The following is a 17,807-nucleotide window of genomic DNA, read 5'->3' as shown; positions in this document are numbered from 1 at the left end:
CTGAACTCGGCTTTCCCACCTCAGAGGCTCAGGCTTGACGCCAGACCGGAGCATCAAGACCCTGTCAGCCACACAGCTCAGAAGAAAAGGGAGAAAAATAAATAAAAATTAAAAAATTAAATTATTAAAGTAAAAAAATTGAAAAATAATTTAAAAAAAGAAGAGAGCAACCAAACCAATAAACAAATCCACTAATGATAACAAGTGTAAAAACTATACTAAGATAAACGTAAAAGTCAGAAAAAAATCAGTCACAGATAGCAAACCCCAAGTCTACAGTTGCTCCCAAAGTCCACCGCCTCAATTTCGGGATGATTTGTTCTCTGTCAGATATTCCACAAATGTAGGTACATCAAGTTAACTGTGGAGATTTAATCTGCTGCTCCTGAGGCTGCTGGGAGAGATTTCCCTTTCTCTGCTTTGTTTGCACAGCTCCTGGGGTTCAGCTTTGGATTTGGCCCCGCCTCTGCGTGTAGGTCGCCTGAGGGCGTCTGTTCCCGCTCAGACAGGACGGGGTTAAAGGAGCAGTTGATTAGGGGCTCTGGCTCACTCAGGCCGGTGGAAAGGAGGGGTACAGAATGCGGGATAAGCCTGCAGCGGCAGGGGCCAGCATAATGTTACAACAGCCTGAGGTGCGCCACATGTTCTACTGTGGATCACAGGACCCTGGATCACAGGACCCTGGCAGTGGCGGGCTACACAGGCTCCCGGGAGGGGAGGTGTGGATAGTGTCCTGTGCTTGCACACAGGCTTCTTGGTGGTTGTAGCAGCAGCGTTAGTGTTTCATGCCCGTCTCTGGTGTCCGAGCTGATAGCCGTAGCTTGCGCCCATCTCTGGAGCTCGTTTAGGCGGCACTCTGCCTTCTGTGGGCAAACAGGGAAGAAATCCCCTCTCCTCGTGCACCCTGAAACAATGGCCTTTTGTCTCTTAGGCAGGTCCAGACTTTTTCCCGGACTCCCTCCTGGCTAGCTGTGGTGCACTAGCCCCCTTCAGGCTGTATTCACACAGCCAACCCCAGTCCTCTCCCTGGGATCCAACCTCTGGAGCCTGAGCCTCAGCTCCCAGCCCCCACCTGCCCTGTCGGGTGAGCAGACAAGCCTCTTAGGCTGGTGAGTGCTGGTCGGCACCGATCCTCTGTGCGGGAATCTCTCCACTTTGCCCTCTGCACCCCTGTTGCTGTGCTCTCCTCCGTGGCTCCGAAGCTTCCCCCCACCTACCCCTGGTCTCTGCCAGTGAAGGGGCTTCCTAGCATGCAGAAACTTCCTCCTTCTCAGCTCCCTCCCACTGGTGCAGGTTCCGTCCCTATTCTTTTGTCTCTGTTTTTTCTTTTGCCCTATGCAGGCAGGTATGTGGGGAGTTTCTTGCCTTTTGGGAAGTCTGAGGTCTTCTGCCAGCGTTCAGTAGGTGTTCTGTAGGAGTTGTTCCACATGTAGATGTATTTTTAATGTACTTGTGGGGAGGAAGGTGATCTCCACATCTTACTCCTCACCATCTTGAAGGTCCCCCTCTCTTTCCCCCCATTTTATATGTTGAAAGTATATTGCCTAGTTTCTAGAAGTACACACATCAGTTATCTGATACTCCATAGTACAGACTTGGGTCTTGAGACAGCCAGTTCCACGTGAGAATTCATTCTTGTAGATGGTGGGAATGCATTCCTGGGGGTGTTCCTTAAGGAACCCTCAGTCTACAAACCCTTTCAGAACTCCCTCTCCTATTTCTAGCAAGAGATTGCAGGGGAATCTGTAAGAATCAGGGTTTCCTTGTGTGTATATCTTTCACAGATTCTAAAGCAGATATTTCTATCCTTGGGAATTTTTGACATTGGTGTTTTTGTTATAGAAATCAAAGAGGATATCTACATTCTGTTCATTAGAAGCAGTTACACCGTTAACTAAATCTGTGATTACACACAGCTATAATGTTTATTGCATTACATTTTTAGAGTTTAAAAAAATTAAGAGTACCATGAATGAAAACACATTTATGTTAAATTCCTACTGCATGCTGAGATGCTTTCTAAGTTTGCAGTTTTAATTTACCCTTCACTTGGCTCTCTGTCCTTTCTCGTTATGGCTTCTTCATTTTTCCCTTGCCCTGGGCATTTAAATTGAGAGACATTTTAAGCAGCATGGCCTTTCTGGCTGCTGAGGGAAGGAAGGGATGGACCCCATTCACCCTGGAGAATTATGGCAAATGGAAAAGACTGCTGACTGCTGCAGAAACATCTGTCATGCACTGTTGAGCTGCCGTTGCATCTGAGCTCTGGGGTGAGCGTGCTAAACAGGTAGGAACTGAGATCCTGGTCTGCCAGAGGACATGTAAAGGTGGAATGGGTAACTCCTGGCTGGCTTGTGGATGGAAAGTTTTATTATGGGAATAAAGGAGCACGTCTGCAAATTGATAATGAATTCTGGAAAAGTAAGAGACACTGTTCAAATGGTTATTATTCTTTAAGGAGAGAGTTTACTTTCATTCTTGTTTATCTCAGCAGGTGGAAACTCTCCCAAATACTTTCTCCTCTGGTTCCTTCCTGCCTCCTCTTTTGTGTCTGTTAATCCCCCTCAAGGGAGAGAATAAAGAACAATCACAGTTCTTTTCTCTCCCTGTCTCATCACTTCTTAAAATCCAGTATTAACTTACGGAAATCAGAAACTCTGAGTGATCTTGGGATATAATATGATGTAGTGTATTTTAATGCATCTATTTTTGTGTGATGGCTGTTTTCATAGTGAAGGGACATAGAGAAAGTGATGAAGTAGTCTTCATTGAATGTTACAGTTCTCCTGATTTGACTGATATCTGTGTAGATGGTGCCAAATTGCAAAGTCCATCCCTATTTCTCTCCTAAGTTGATCATATTGGTAAAGGATCTAGCACACAGCATATACCGTACAGTGGTACGTTACTGCACCTTTCTTGCCTGTCCTTCCTAGATCACTGATTACTTGATTGGGCATCTCTCCTTAATTGTATCATTTTCACCTTAAATCAGTATGCTTAAACCAGTTTGCTATGAGGGTAATCATTCTTTCATGGACCCAGGGTCAAAGCCATTCCCTTCTTCTTTGCCTCTCCCACATTCAATAGGTTAACAGGTCCTATTGATTATTTCCTCCTTCATAATATCATAATTTCTTTCTAGTCCCACTGTCGGCTCCCCAGACCAGATTCTCATCACCTCAACCTGGGATCCTGCAGAGTGCTCTTGCCTCACTGGCCCCTTATGGCCTCCTGAGATCGAATTTCCTGAATCTGGCAGATTCATGCTCAAAATCCTTCAAAGAGGACTTCCCTGGTGGCGCAGTGGTTGGGGGTCCGCCTGCCGATGCAGGGGCCACGGGTTCGTGCCCCGGTCCGGGAGGATCCCACATGCCGTGGAGCGGCTGGGCCCGTGAGCCATGGCCGCTGAGCCTGCGCGTCCGGAGCCTGTGCTCCGCAACGGGAGAGGCCACAGCAGTGAGAAGCCCGCGTACCGCAGGAAAAAAAAAAATTCCTTCAAAGACTTTCAGTTATACCTACATGATTAAGGCCAGATTTCTTTACTTAGTATCCAGAGACCACCATGATCGGATCCAGCCTCAGTGTCCCATTTTCCTCCCAACCTATACAGTCTTGTCTGCTTAATGGTTCCCAAAACTGCCTTATCTCCATCTCTGCCCTTGTCTTTCCTGCACTGAATTCCCACCACCCTCCTCTCAACCTGATACCTCCCTATGCTTCAAAGACCAGCTCATGTGACACTCTCAACTGGCCGCTCAAGCCCACGTTGAACTTTCCCTTCTCTAAACTTTATAGAACTTCTTGACAATATTTGACATTCATTATCTTGTTATGTACTGATCTCCTCAACTGTATTGTGAGCTCTTTTAAACAGACTACGCACTCTTAATTCTTCAGAGACAAGCCTTGCCCCTCAAATATTTTAATGTATCCTAGAGGATATTTTTAAAGACCTGCAACAATATTAGTCTTGTCTTTTTATTACAGATTTTACATTCCAGGTTTATTTGTCCTCTCCCTTCTTCCTTCCTCATAGATAAGTAGAACAAAGAACATCTGTCAAGTGCATAGTAGTAATTGGCAGCCCTTCCTGTCACTAAATTATGTAGCCCAACAGGTGAAGGAGGGAGAGGAGATGGGAAATGAAGTGATTCAGTGCCCCTGTGATTTCACTGTTTTTTCACCAAGGAGAGGGTCAAGGCCCCACTTAGTATTTAACAAGTTGGAAGACTTTAGTAATTGCTCCATTCACACTTTATTCAAGTCTGGTATTAGATGTTAGAATATCTAACAAAATTGGCTGTGTGTGTGTGTGTGTGTGTGATCAACTATGACTCTTAAACTGCAAGGTATATACTCCCTACAATTTTCAAAGAGGAAATAGGTTGATTAGACATCTAGAACTTTTGCACAAGCCAGCATTTCCCAAAGTATGCGCCAAGGAACACTTGTCCCTTGAGATGATGCGTGAAAAGAGGGTCTGCTGTCAAGTAAATTGGAGAAATGCTGAACACAATCTTTTTTTGCAATTTTTTAAATTAATAAATTAAGGACACCGATAAATCCTGCAGTCAGAACTTGATTTAACTGAGCACTTCTTGAATTTGATAGATCATGGAACTTTTTTATTTCCATAAGGTTTGGTTGTTGAAAATCCAGATTCTTCTTTCTATTTCAAAATGGGAAGATAAAGGAACACGGGGCCCAGATTCCAAATGGCAACTAGACTGGGCTCAGGAGCAGCTTCCCCTTTAGATGGGACATTTACTTTCTCATCAGCCACAGTCTCTACTTCTCCTTATTGTATTTCAATACTTCATGCTTCCTGCCTGGCCCTTGAAAGCATTTGAATTGACAAACCCTGATCCAGGGTGTCAGGAAGTCAGCCACAATAATATTTAAGTGACCAGGGGTGATCTCCACTTGGATGTTAAGAAGGCATCCCAAACTTAACATGTCTGGACTTCCCTGGTGGCGCAGTGGTTAAGAGTCCGCCTGCCAATGCAGGGGACGTGGGTTCAATCCCTGGTCCAGGAAGATCCCACATGCTGCGGAACAACTAAGCCCATGTGCCACAACTACTGAAGCCCACGCACTCTAGGGCCTGCGTGCCGCAACTACTGAGCCTGCGTGCTACAACTAGAGCACATGCACCTAGAGCCCGTGCTCCACAACAAGAGAAGCCACCCCAATGAGAAGCACGCGCACCACAACGAAGAGTAGCCCCCCGCTCACTGCAACTAGAGAAAGCCCGTGCGCAGCAATGAAGACCCAGCATGGCCAAAAATAAAAACAAACAAACAGCAACAACAACAACAAAACTTTAACATGTCCAAAACTGAACTCTTAATTTCACTCGCAAATCTACTCCTTCCAGTCCCCCTTATCTCAGTAAACAGCAACTCTGTCCTTTCATTTGGTAAAGGCCAAAACCCTTACCAGGAGCCATCCTCGACTCCTCTCTTTTGCTCACACCCCACTTCCAGACCCTCAGCAAATCCTGTTGGTTCTGCCTTCGGGATGTCCCTGGAATCTGACCTCTGCTTCCCTCCTCCTCGCCCTCCACCCTGGTCTGAGCCACCTTATTTCTCACCCAAACTATGGCCATAGTCTTCTAACTGCTCTCTGTGCTTCTACCTTTGACCAACATACAGGTCATTTTTTACAAAGTAGTTAAGAGTGGTCCCTTTAAAACCTAAGTCAGATCAAGCCTCTCACCTGCTCCAAGGTCTCCAGTGGTTTCCCATCTCTCCTGAAATATTTGAATTGCTGACCGTTGTCTACAATGTTATTCATAATCTGGATCTGCATATAGCTCTCTGGTCCCATCTCCTACCACGTTCCACTTCACTTAGTTCTCCCCAGCATTTTCCTTCGATGTGCCAAGCAGGGTGCCACCTCAGGGCCTTTGCATTTTTGGCCCTCCTCAGACCAGCTCGCTTTTCTTCCAAGTATCCCCATGTGTGCTCACACATTTGAATCATTCTCCAAATGTACCCTTTTTGGGTAGCCTTCTCCTGCTCTCGCCTGTGTATCCACATCACTCACTGTACACCTACCTGCTTTTATTTGTCTTCAGAGCATTAACCACCACCTGACATGTTACGTATTTATCTGTTTTTATTTGTATCCTCTTCCTCTATTCCGTATCACTGCAGTGTAAACTCCCTGGAAACAAGGGTTTTCTTTTGTTAATAACGTATCCCTAGCACCTCCTACAGTTCCTGGCATATGATATGGCTCAGAATATATTTGAATGAACAAATGAATGACTGTTTGGCATGGAGAGGAAGATTGTGGACCAGGTTCCAGAGGCCTTGGTAGCTGTGAAGGAATAATCGTGCAGTTGGGAGATGATTAGTAGGAGAGAAAGTAGATTAGTTGGGAATTCTGAGTCTCTCAAGAACAGTGGATTTTGAGAGTAGAAGAGGGATGGTCCAGAGGTGGCAGAAGGTACCAGGAGAGCACAGACCCTACTGCTTGCTGCTGACAGTGACTGTATGCTAGAATAAATGGCTTGAGGCTTATGAAGGCAGTGATATCAAACCAGAAGCAAAGCATTGGGAGCATTCTGCACAGGTGTTAAAAATATTGGTGGGGTGGGAGAGAACTCTATTTTAAAACAAGAGTTGTTGTTTCCAGTCTCTCATAGTACTTATTTTACAGTAATGTTATGTAATTGGCTAAGTTTATGGCCGGCTGACTGGATTTTGTTTGTTTTGATAATTACCCTTATATTACATATTTTAGAGAATTTTTTACAATATACAAGACTGGGACCACCCTGTAGAGACAGTTTCAGTAGTTCGGGATCAGCCAAGGATCTACATTTTTTAAAGTGAGGCCCCTGCTTAGAACCAGGGATTATTTTTATTTGTGTCACTATCAAGTCATTTCAGAAAATCAGATACTATTCCTCTAAGAACTTGGGATTTGGAACACATAATTACCAGGTGATAGTGTCCATTACTAGAGTGAATTGTTATAGCTCTACCGGGTTAGACATTGTAAATGCTCAAGTGACTCAATCTTTTTGTTTAATGAAAAATCAAAGAAAAAAAAAATACCAGCTATTCCTTATAATGATTTAAAGTTTACAGGAGCTCAGAGATCATAAAATAAAGAAGTTTTTAAGAAAAAAATAATATTATTAATCAGTCATAAGAAGCTGGTAGTTAATCTTCTTGCCAGTTATTAATAAAATATATATTCAGTATTATGGTCAATCATTCCAACCTAATAGAAGATATCAATTACATGGGTATCTAAAAATGTTTCCTGTACATAATCAACAATAATTAACAAAACCAACCGTGGCTCATTCAGTTAATGTTCTGACTGGTAACATGTGAAGTCTGTCCCAAGCGGTGATTCAGTGAGACTCATGTAACCATGGGCTGGTTTACCACCATATAACCACCCAGTTCTGATATCAGCAGCATCTACTATTTTTGCAGTGTTCATTATTAGTGAAGAAGGTATCTAGAAAACCAGAAAGTAAAAATGTTCCTCATCAGTGACTATACTTTATGTACAGGGTTTTCATAACAAGTTCTCTTCTTGGGCAAACAGATATAAAAATATCCCCAGCATATATGTGAACTGACTTGGAATATTTTTCTTCCAATTGAACCTCTGAAGCATCTTCTTCAAATAGCTTTGCTAAATGAAATAACCAAATTACTGCTTTGAAATACAGTATCTTTATTTTCTGAATATGAAACCTATTTCCATCTTTGGGTTGTGAAAAATATAATGATCCTTAAACAAAAATTTTCTCATTTCCGGGGAGAAAAATTCAAGCATTCTTGATTTATACCTAACCTCCAATTTAAATCATCTTCAGTCTTATCAGTGAAGAGGAATATAATTTGAAATCTGCCAGTATCTAAATAGAAAAATCATAGAATTCAGTGGATCCAGGGATTTGCCGGGTGACCCTGGGACCCAGCTCTCAGTTCAGGGAGAAATACTAACCTAACGTGAAAATCTGCAGTGTCCTCACCATAGTGATGCTGGTAAATAAAGCCCGTGGTGCTAGGTATGTTTAAATTCCTGACTTGCTTCCAATTTAGGCTTTTGGGGATTCCACTCATCCCAAGGAACCTAACTTTTAGGACTGAGGACCAGTGTCGATAGGAAAATAATATCCGCTTGCAGAAACTCACACTATGACCAACTTCTGTAACTTAGGTACATTTTGTAAATTGGGTGTTCTGAAAAGTCTAAATATTAGGAAACGTTCATGAATAATAGAGCAACACCAGCAACAGCTGACATCTCATGAGTTCTCACTGTGGAAGGTTGAGCTACCGTCACCTTTTTCAGAAAACTAAACTCTGGCATAAAGTGGTGAAATATCTTGGCCACAGCTAATGAACAGCTAAGACAGTGTTTGCTCCCTGGAAGCCTGATTCTGGACCCCTTTTCTTGACCACTTCACTGTTTGCTCTGTGGTAGGGCTTGTCAAGCTGGAATGTCTAGGGGAAAGGCCTTCTGTACTTGTCTAAGTGAACTTCGTAAGGCAGCATTTGTCAGTTACTTTTGAGTTACGCATTTCCTCATTTTTTTTTTTTTCACTCAGCAATAACAGTGATTTTTCACATCCTCATTGGCCTGGGAAACAATAGACCAGAAGGTACATAGACGAAAATGTTAATAATTATTGTGAAGTACTGGTATCAAAGGTGCATTTTATGTTCTTTGTGCATTCCTGAATTTTACATTTTCTGTACTTTCACTACATGTATTGCTTTTGGAATGAGAAATTCTGATCATTTATTTGTTTACTGAAAACTGCAATTAACCTTTTCCATGAAACAAAATGAGCAGCCCCACAGGTTTCTTGCTTTCCCCACCATTTGGATGTTGCTGCCACTTCTGCTTGGTGTTTACAGCATGTGTTCAGTCCATGTCAAATGTGCTGCAGTTGAGACTGCTGGAAGGAAATTTGCCACCTGGCGCTCACGCTCATTACCCACAAGTGATTTAGAACTCAACATTATCTGAGAAGAATCTGTTCGCTGCTTGCCCTGGTATGTTTGCCAGAACACTTTGGCTCTCTTGGCCTGCCTTAGTTTCTCACTTAAGAAGTTATCTCATTACCTTGAGCTGGCTGGTTTGGGTCAGCATGTTTATAGCAGCAAGGTTGTGAACCCCAGAGGGTCTCATTCGTAGGTCGTTGACGAGGTCTGGGAATCTGTTGTTTATAGAAGCTTCCGCAGGAGACTGTTATTCGCCCAGGTTTGGACATCATTGCTCTTACAGAGTACATTTTCAGGTGTTTCATTAGGACTATAAAAACATCATCCCAAAGGACCATAAGTTTACAAAACTGCTTTATTTATTTATTTATTTATTTATTTGCGGTACGCGGGCCTCTCACTGTTGTGGCCTCTCCCTTTGCGGAGCACAGGCTCCAGACGCGCAGGCTCAGCGGCCATGGCTCACGGGCTCAGCCGCTCCGCAGCACGTGGGATCCTCCCGGACCGGGGCACGAACCCGTGTCCCCGGCATCGGCAGGCGGACTCCCAACCACTGCGCCACCAGGGAAGTCCGAGAGTTATTATTAATGCAATTCTGCCGTCTTTCAGCGAGAGTAAGATAACTGTTACTATAGAGAAAGTAGTAGAATTACTACTTCTTCAGTCATGGCCTTCTGGCTTCGGTGATTTTAATATTTTATGCTATTCCAAAAATAACAAAAGTAATTCCTTGAAGGACATATATTAAGAAGGCAGCAGGCAAGTCCGTGCACCACTTTTGCTGTAGACATTCAGAGGAATGCAGAATGTGCATTGCCATCCGCTGCTGTTGCTTTCGCACTGGCAGGTATCTAGGGCATCTGTCTCTACTCACTTTGTCAGCTTTCTCTGTAAATTCCGATGCTCTGGTCATGACGTGGTGCTAACTATGGTTGCTAGATTGACCAAGTAACATAATGGCCATGTCAGGTACGGATTCTTTGCTTTCAAAAGAGTACTCAGGTGTGGTACACCTGCAGGGTGTTTGAACACATCTTTCTGTGGAAATAAGAAAGCACAGTATTCCTGAACATTTATTCTTACAGCATTTATAACTGAGCTGTTAGCTACCATTTATGGAATGCCTGCTGTGTGCCAGCATGTAGGCAGCACTGTCCATACACTGGGTGCCAACTCAGTGACTTGCGATGTTTTCCAAGCTAGACATTAACATCCCCATTTTACAGATGGAAAACATGGAGGCTGAGAAAGGTTCATGATCTGCCCAAGGCACATGGTAAATAGCAGCGTGGGGGTTGGTATGCTTGTCTGTGTGACTGCAAAACTCCTGTTCTTTTCTCTGCGTCAGACACTGCATTCCTGAAGTAAAAGCTAGCTGGCTTGCTCTTAGTTTTTGAAACTTGGAAACAAACCTCAAGGTTGTACCATATTTAAGAGTGCTGTAGCCTTTTTTGTTTGTTTGTTTTACTCATTTCTGCCCCTCTGTTTCCATGAAAGGTTGTGGTAGATGTGTTCAGTTAGTCTTGAGGTTAAACACTACTTGAAATTGCTGTAATTTTTTGTCATCTGACATTAGCTTTAACTTTAGTAGAGGGCAGTATTTAAAAGCTTGGAGTCCAGAGGAGAACCTTGATTTCCATTCCAACTCCAATACTTACTGTGTCATTAACCTTACTGTGTCATTAACCTTAACCTTACTGTGTCATTAACCTTACTGTGTCATTAACCTTACTGTGCCTCTCTCTGTTCAGTCAGCCATAAAATAAATTTAATAGTAATTAGTTAAAGGCTTTTTATGAAGACAGAATGAAATAGTCCATGGAAAGCATAGAGACAGGGATATAGGAAGCACTAAATATTAACTCTCACCACTGTCATCATCAACACTATAAAGGTTACTAGTATTACTGAAATAGTGTTGCTACGTCAGAATTAGGTAGAACTAGAAGAGAGACAAGCCTAACAGCCAGAAGCTTGAATAAGAAAATACTTTAGAAGTTTATAAATCATTTTGGATATTTTTCTTGGACAATATTTTATGTAATTCATGAATAGAAAAATAGCTTAGATAAAATAATGAGACGAACAATTTCAATGGAGTTAACATTCAGAGAGTAATGGTCCAGTTCTCCTTATTATGTCTTAAATTTGTACGAAAAGTGAGTCTGTACAGAGGTTGGTAGCCACAACCTAAAATATTTCCAGCAGTTCTCTTACATCTTTAAAATGAAATTAAAGTAAACGACAGGCTGGACAAACCAAGAGACTCATTCAGCAGTTCTGTGGACTTTCATTTTGAGAGTCACGTTTCTCTCTGCGGGAGTCGCAACTAAACCGTTCAGCTATTGTTAAATGTCTCATTGTCTGTTTACCCACATCTTTGACACCAGGTAAACCAGACTTTAGTCATGTTGGCAGATTTCCACTTGCTGCCGAGGGGTATTGAGATCAATGGATGCTACCTGGGGAACAAACTTTTACCAAATTAAAGAGCTGCAGTGAAATATGTGTGCTAGACTCCTGGTTTTAAGCTAAGTGTGCATCAGTTCTCTCTGAGCAGGGAGAACAAAGGACGGGTGAGTACTTCCACCTTCTCTGTGTGTTCTAAGTTCCTTAAAAAACTGATCTGGAATGAACCTAAGTTCATCAGTTGTCACAAATGGTACCACTCTGGTCGGAGGTGTTGATAATGGGGGAGAGCTATGCATGGGTGGGGGCAAAGGGTATATGGAACATCTCTGTACCTTCTCTCAGTTTTGTTCTGGAGTTAAAACTGCTCAAGGGAAAAAAAAAAAAAAAGTCTTAAAGAAAAAACACTGACCTGGAAATTAAGTTGTAAGTTTAGTATTTGAAAGAAAACTTGATTTTAAAAGAATAATTAACAGGTTTATGTAACCCTTTAGTTAACCTGCTTATATAATATGTATAACACCTTGAAGGTACGTGGCATGTGTTTCCAAGTCATGTGAAAGAATATGAAAATAGCCAGCTTGTGAACAAAAGTCTAAAGAAGTACAGCACAAATTTTGATATTAAAGGAAACATTATGAAGATTTAATTTGTTACTGAAGATGTTGCCACATTACATTTTTTTTGTGTTCTCCATTGACCAGTCACAGCTTCAAATCTAATAAACAAGAGCTCTGTGATTAATTCACCAGATGTTTCTATTTTAAAAGTCCTTATTTTAAAATGTTTTCAAAAGTTCTATTCTATTGGAGCTGTGATTTTGATATTTCCAAGATGAAGCTAGAAGGCAGTTTTATACCTCATCTTGTGTTAATGATTGCTGAGGGACTGTTCTCTACAAATTAATCAGAGAGCACTGAAAAATTCTAGAAATTGACTGGCTATGGTATGCAGGGCCTTGTGCTAGGGGTAAAGGGAGTGGGATACCAAGGTGAAGATGGGCTGGTTCTTACTTTCATGGAGCATCCAGTTGAACTAGAATCCAAGACTGAGTATGACAAATTTGAAAACTGTCTTCTTCATATCTGCAATATTAAAAAGTAGCATTCAAGTACTTGGATATTTCATTAAAAATAATGAGTGGTTGTGTGTGTAATTACAAAACTTCAGGGATATACTTTTGGCTTTTATTTAAAAACCATGAGTTTGAAGCCAATTCTTAAGGTAGTGGATTAATTTTTTATTATTGGATAGATGATACGTTCGAATAATATACAAATATACAATGTACTGCACAAGTTTGTATAAGACCTTTTGGCTTCTTATCATTATGAAAATTAAATGAAATAGCTTATTTTTTGAAGCTAGTTACATTTATAATAATAGGTATCATCAGCTGGTGGTTTTATAAATCATGCTTTACTTTTTCAGTAAAATATATACATATGTTTGTGGTAATAAAAATATTCATGTACTTACCGTATCTTAGGAAACATTTTTATAATTCTCTGTTCCTTGGAAAATCAACAAAATTTGGGGTTTGGATTGTTCATTCAGTTTACATGTGTACTATATTATAAATGTTTGAAATGAATGAACCTCTTACTTTTCTTCCCTAATATGAACTTTTGTAAAATCGGGTGGAGAAAAGACTAATGTTGTGTTTCTTGTGACAGGTACTGCAGTAGGTATTTTACAGATGCTGTCCTGGTTTGTTTGGTCACTAACCCTTCTGACCCACAAAATCCCAGCAACATTTTAAGTATCCCCAGGTCTCTATATAGAGACAAAACTCATTTTTTATCACACTTTAAATATCCTAAATTGTTTTCTGTTTCTGTGGCTTGATTTGTAAATTAGGCGATTTACTTTCTTTCACCTGGCTAAGTTCCTGAGTTAATCCTTTATTTCTTGCCTGCATAGTTGCTAAGGTCAAGTTTCTTTCCAGGTTTTGCATTTCTTACCATGTTTATTTGTTGGGGGGAGGGGGAAGCCAGAGGAAATGTTATGTGTATTTTATTGCCTAGCCATCTGCAAGTGTGAAGATAGAGAAGGATCCTGATGTTATGTACCCTCTGAAAAACTCCACTATACATTAGTGAGAGAATGAGAGTAAAAAAGGCAAATAACATCTTGGTATTGTTATAAAAACAATTTTCACCTTGCATATGCCCTGAAAGGGCCCTGGGGACCTCCAGGGTTCATGGACAACCTTTTGAGAAGCACTGCTGCAGAAGTTAGAGGGGTGGGGAGAGTAACAGTGGGGTGGGAACTTTGACTTCTTTTATATATTTCTATGCTGTACTTGAATTTTTTATAATGAGCATATATTACTTTTGTCATTTTTAAACACAAAAAAGAAAGTGAAGGGGTGTGAGGGGAGACGATTACATCCTAGAAAGTAATACAATTTTTGCTTCAACAACAATTCTCATTTTAGTTCCTAATTATATGATCTCAGAATAAATCTAAATTTCATATTCAGCTGCTATGTTTTAAATAGGATCCCATACAGAATATTAACATGAACAAGTAAATAATGCAAGTCCCAGGTCATTTGTTCCCATTGTCTTTTTTTTTTTTATTGGAGTATAATTGCTTCACAATGTTGTGTTAGGTTCTACTGTACAGCAAAGTGAATCAGCTATACGTATACATATATCCCATCTTTTTTGGATTTCCTTCCCATTTAGGTCACCACAGAGCACTGAGTAGAGTTCCCTGTGCTATACAGTAGGTTCTTATTAGTTATCTATTTTATACATAGTATCGATAGTGTATATATGTCAATCCCAATCTCCCAATTCATCCCACCCCCTCCTTTCCCCCTTGGTATCCATACGTTTGTTCTCTATGTCTGTGTCTCTGTTTCTGCTTTGTAAATAAGATCATCTATACCAATTTTTTTAGATTCCACATAGATGTGTTAATATGATATTCGTTTTTCTCTTTCTGACTTACTTCACTCTGTATGACAGTCTCGAAGTCCATCCACATTTCTACAAATGACCCAATTTTGTTCCTTTTTATGGCTGAGTAATATTCCATTGTATATATGTACCACATCATTCAGAGTAATAATAGTAAAGATGATCCAAAATCTCGGAAATAGAATGGAGAAAATACAAGAAACATTTAACAAGGACCTAGAAGAACTAAAGAACAAACAGTGATGAACAACACAATAACTGAAATTAAAAATACACTAGAAGGAATCAGTAGCAGAATAACTGAGGCAGAAGAACGGATAAGTGAGCTGGAAGATAGAATGGTGGAAATAACTGCCGCAGAGCAGAATAAAGAAAAAAGAATGAAAAGAGTTGAGGACAGGGGACTTCCCTGGTGGTCCAGTGGTTAAGAATCCACCTTCCAATGCAGGGGACTAGGGTTCAGTCCCTGGTCGGGGAACTAAGATCCCACGTGCCACGGGGCAGCTAAGCCTGTGCGCCGCAACTGCTGAGCCCAGAGCCACAATGAAGGATCCCACATGCTGCAACAAAGTTCCCGTGTGCCTCAACTAGGACCCGACAGAGCTAAATAAATACATAGAATAAATATTTTTAAAAAGAAAAGAATTGAGGACAGTCTCAGAGACCTCTGAGACAACATTAAACGCACCAACATTCAAATGATAGGGGTCTCATTGTCTGTTAAAGATCTGAACACACACTCCCTGTTTTTCTCTCCGTAGTATGCCTTTGCTTCTGACTCTCCCACAAAAGGTGCTGACGCTGAATATGTCGATGCTCAGTCCCTTGTATCATTTTTCCCTGCTAATTCAAGTGAACTTGGGATTGGAAAGAGCAGAGTCCCATTTAATGCTTAAATTGTCCTTGGACACTTCAGCTGTCAGATTAGGAATTCTCGCTCTCCCTGCCCAACTTTGTATTTGGCCCCAAAATATCTGTTCTTATTTCTTCTGCTTCCTCACAAGTTGGAGAAATAGGAGCAATTCCTAAATCTTTCACTTCAGTTATCCTCTTTCTAATAAATGACTTAAAAAAGCATTCAGGTAGGATTTTAAAAATTTACGATCGGACTTCTTGTTTTCAAGGTAACAGAAATAACCAAAAGCTTGAAAACCTAAAGAAATTAGAATAATTTGGCTCAGGTCAAAGGGTAATTTTCTTTATGAAAAAAGCAAACATTAATCTGATAGTTTTCCAGTGAGATACTAAAAAGAGACCTTAATAAGTAATAAAATCCAACTTTGTCTATTGAAACAATGAAATGTTATAACTAGAGGAAAAATGTTACATTTTCAGCCTATATCTAAATATTAACTCCATTGAATTATTCCTTTAACGTCTTTCAGATTTATCCCTTCATATAAAGTGCTTAATTTTTTCCAAATATAAAGTAATGTATATTTTTTGCACTAAAAAATTAGAAAAAAATTAAGAAAAAATTTAAAATCATCTATAATCCCACCACCTCTATACAGCTACTGTTAACATTCTGAAATATATTTTGATTATATGTTTAACATCATCATATTCTACATACTCCTTATAGCCTGATTTTTTAGTTGACAGAACATCGTGGCTATTTTTTCCATACCAATAAACAGAAATTCATGTTGTCACTTTGATTCACTGCATGTTATATCCTTAAAAGTCTGTACTATTGTCGTATGTATTAGATTTTTTTTTAATTTTTATTTATTTATTTTTGGCTGCGTTGGGTCTTCTTTGCTGCATGCGGGCTTTCTCTAGTTGCGGCGAGCGGGGGCTACTCTTTGTTGCGGTGCGTGGGCTTCTCACTGCGGTGACTTCTCTTGTTGCAGAGCATGGGCTCTAGGCGCACGGGCTTCAGTAGTTGTGGCACGCAGGCTCACTAGTTGTGGCTCACGGGCTCTAGAGTGCAGGCTCAGTAGTTGTGGCGCACGGGCTTAGTTGCTCCGTGGCCTGTGGGATCTTCTGGACCAGGGCTGGAACCCTTGTCCCCTGCCTTGGCAGGCAGATTCTTAACCACTGCGCCACCAGGGAAGCCCTAGATTTTTTTTTCACTATAATAAAATAATGCTTTAGTAAGCACGTCTGTTCCTATATCTTTCCATACCAGTCTGATCATTTCCTTAGGGTAAAGACTTAGCTGTGGGATTGCTGGGTCCTTGCGGCAGGTACTTTTTTTTCCAAAGACTTTTTAATACAATTGCAAAATTCCTCTTTAGAAAGACTGTACCCAGTTTATAGTCCCTTTCCCCCAACGCTGATCTATTCTTGAATGTAATGGGTTTTTTAAAAATCATTATTATATTGGTTTTCACTTCTTTGAAAATCTTTGTGGTTGAAGTCAAACATCTTTTCAAATGTTCTGCACAAGTTGCCTGTTCATGTGCTTTGCCTCTTTTCCTGTTGGAATGTCATCTCACTGATCTGTGAATGCTCTTTATAGTCTTTGAAAGACATCTACTGCTTATTATATGTGATGTATTGTTTTCTTCTCTGTGCATTTAAGAATTGTCATATTATTATAATTATAATAATTATAATATTATAATCTATAATTATCCTATAAGGATTATAAGAAACTGTAGAGACTGAATGGTATTAAGGCTCTGGGCTTTTTGATGTAGACCTTTCTCTTTGTCTCCTGCCATTGGAGAGATGAGCAGATATTTCTATGTAAGGCTAATTGTCTAAGTAGTAGGTGTGCCACCATTCTCATAGTTATAAAAATGTTGAGACATAATCCATGTTTTTTTCTTTTAATATATGTGTTCTCTGACTCTTTCTCTAAGACTGAAACCAGCGTTGCAGCAGAAATTCACCAGCAAGTCCATAAGGGGAGAAAACAAAATCCTTATCCTCGCATTTTCCTTACAGTTGTTGCTACCTTTGGTCCCTTCAGGAACTTGCGGTTTTTAATATAGCTCACTGTTCTCACTGTGATCTGTGTGATCTCACCCCCATGTCCATCGACATGAGAAATGGGTTCTCTAACCCTAGGCTGTATTTCCATGTATTTTCAGAGTATCCACATACTGGAGAGGACTTCTTCCTCTAGCACTGAACCTTCTGTAAGTCGGCAACTGCTGGAACCGGTCCCCCTCTCCAAGGTCAGTGACAGAATGTGTTGCTTTCTCACATGGTAAGATGCCTGGCCTGTGGCCAGTTGAACAATACTTCTTACACCTGACTCCCCTAAGGTAGCTGTGACACCCATTGTAGAGCTGCTCTTTCACTTCTTTCCACCTCCAGTATGTAGGGTTTCTTTGCCCTGCGTAAGGAGGAAAGAGATGAAAGTGTATTTGCTGGGATGTGCGGGGTTACATAGAAACCTCCAGAATTCTCTTTATTTTAAGGGAAAAGGGCAAGAGAAACTCTTTGCATTCCCTGTTGGTAAGATGAGCTAATATTTCTATATCGAGGTTATAGAAAAACATCACTGGGTCCAGCAGTAACAACA

The 17,807-nt window shown here is 40.7% G+C and overlaps 1 protein-coding gene across 7 annotated transcripts in view; it reads left to right on the top strand.

Moving 5' to 3' along the window:
• The window catches only part of OSBPL6 (oxysterol binding protein like 6), a 206,845-nt gene that overhangs the window by 124,211 nt on the left and 64,827 nt on the right, over positions 1–17,807 (top strand). For 6 of the 7 annotated variants that reach the window (XM_029225080.1, XM_029225081.1, XM_029225079.1 and 3 more), the window contains one exon: positions 17,371–17,457. The exons of the other annotated variant lie outside the window; for it this stretch is intronic. In XM_029225080.1, coding sequence (XP_029080913.1) covers positions 17,371–17,457 — 87 coding nt within the window. The remainder of the gene's footprint in view (positions 1–17,370; positions 17,458–17,807) is intronic. 7 annotated transcript variants of the gene reach the window in all.

Source organism: Monodon monoceros, unplaced genomic scaffold (genome assembly GCF_005190385.1).
Source record: "Monodon monoceros isolate NGI ecotype Baffin Bay Population unplaced genomic scaffold, NGI_Narwhal_1 Super_Scaffold_16, whole genome shotgun sequence".
NCBI lineage: Eukaryota > Metazoa > Chordata > Mammalia > Artiodactyla > Monodontidae > Monodon > Monodon monoceros.
Note: the sequence above shows the minus strand (reverse complement) of the source record. Positions and strands in the feature narration are given on the sequence as shown.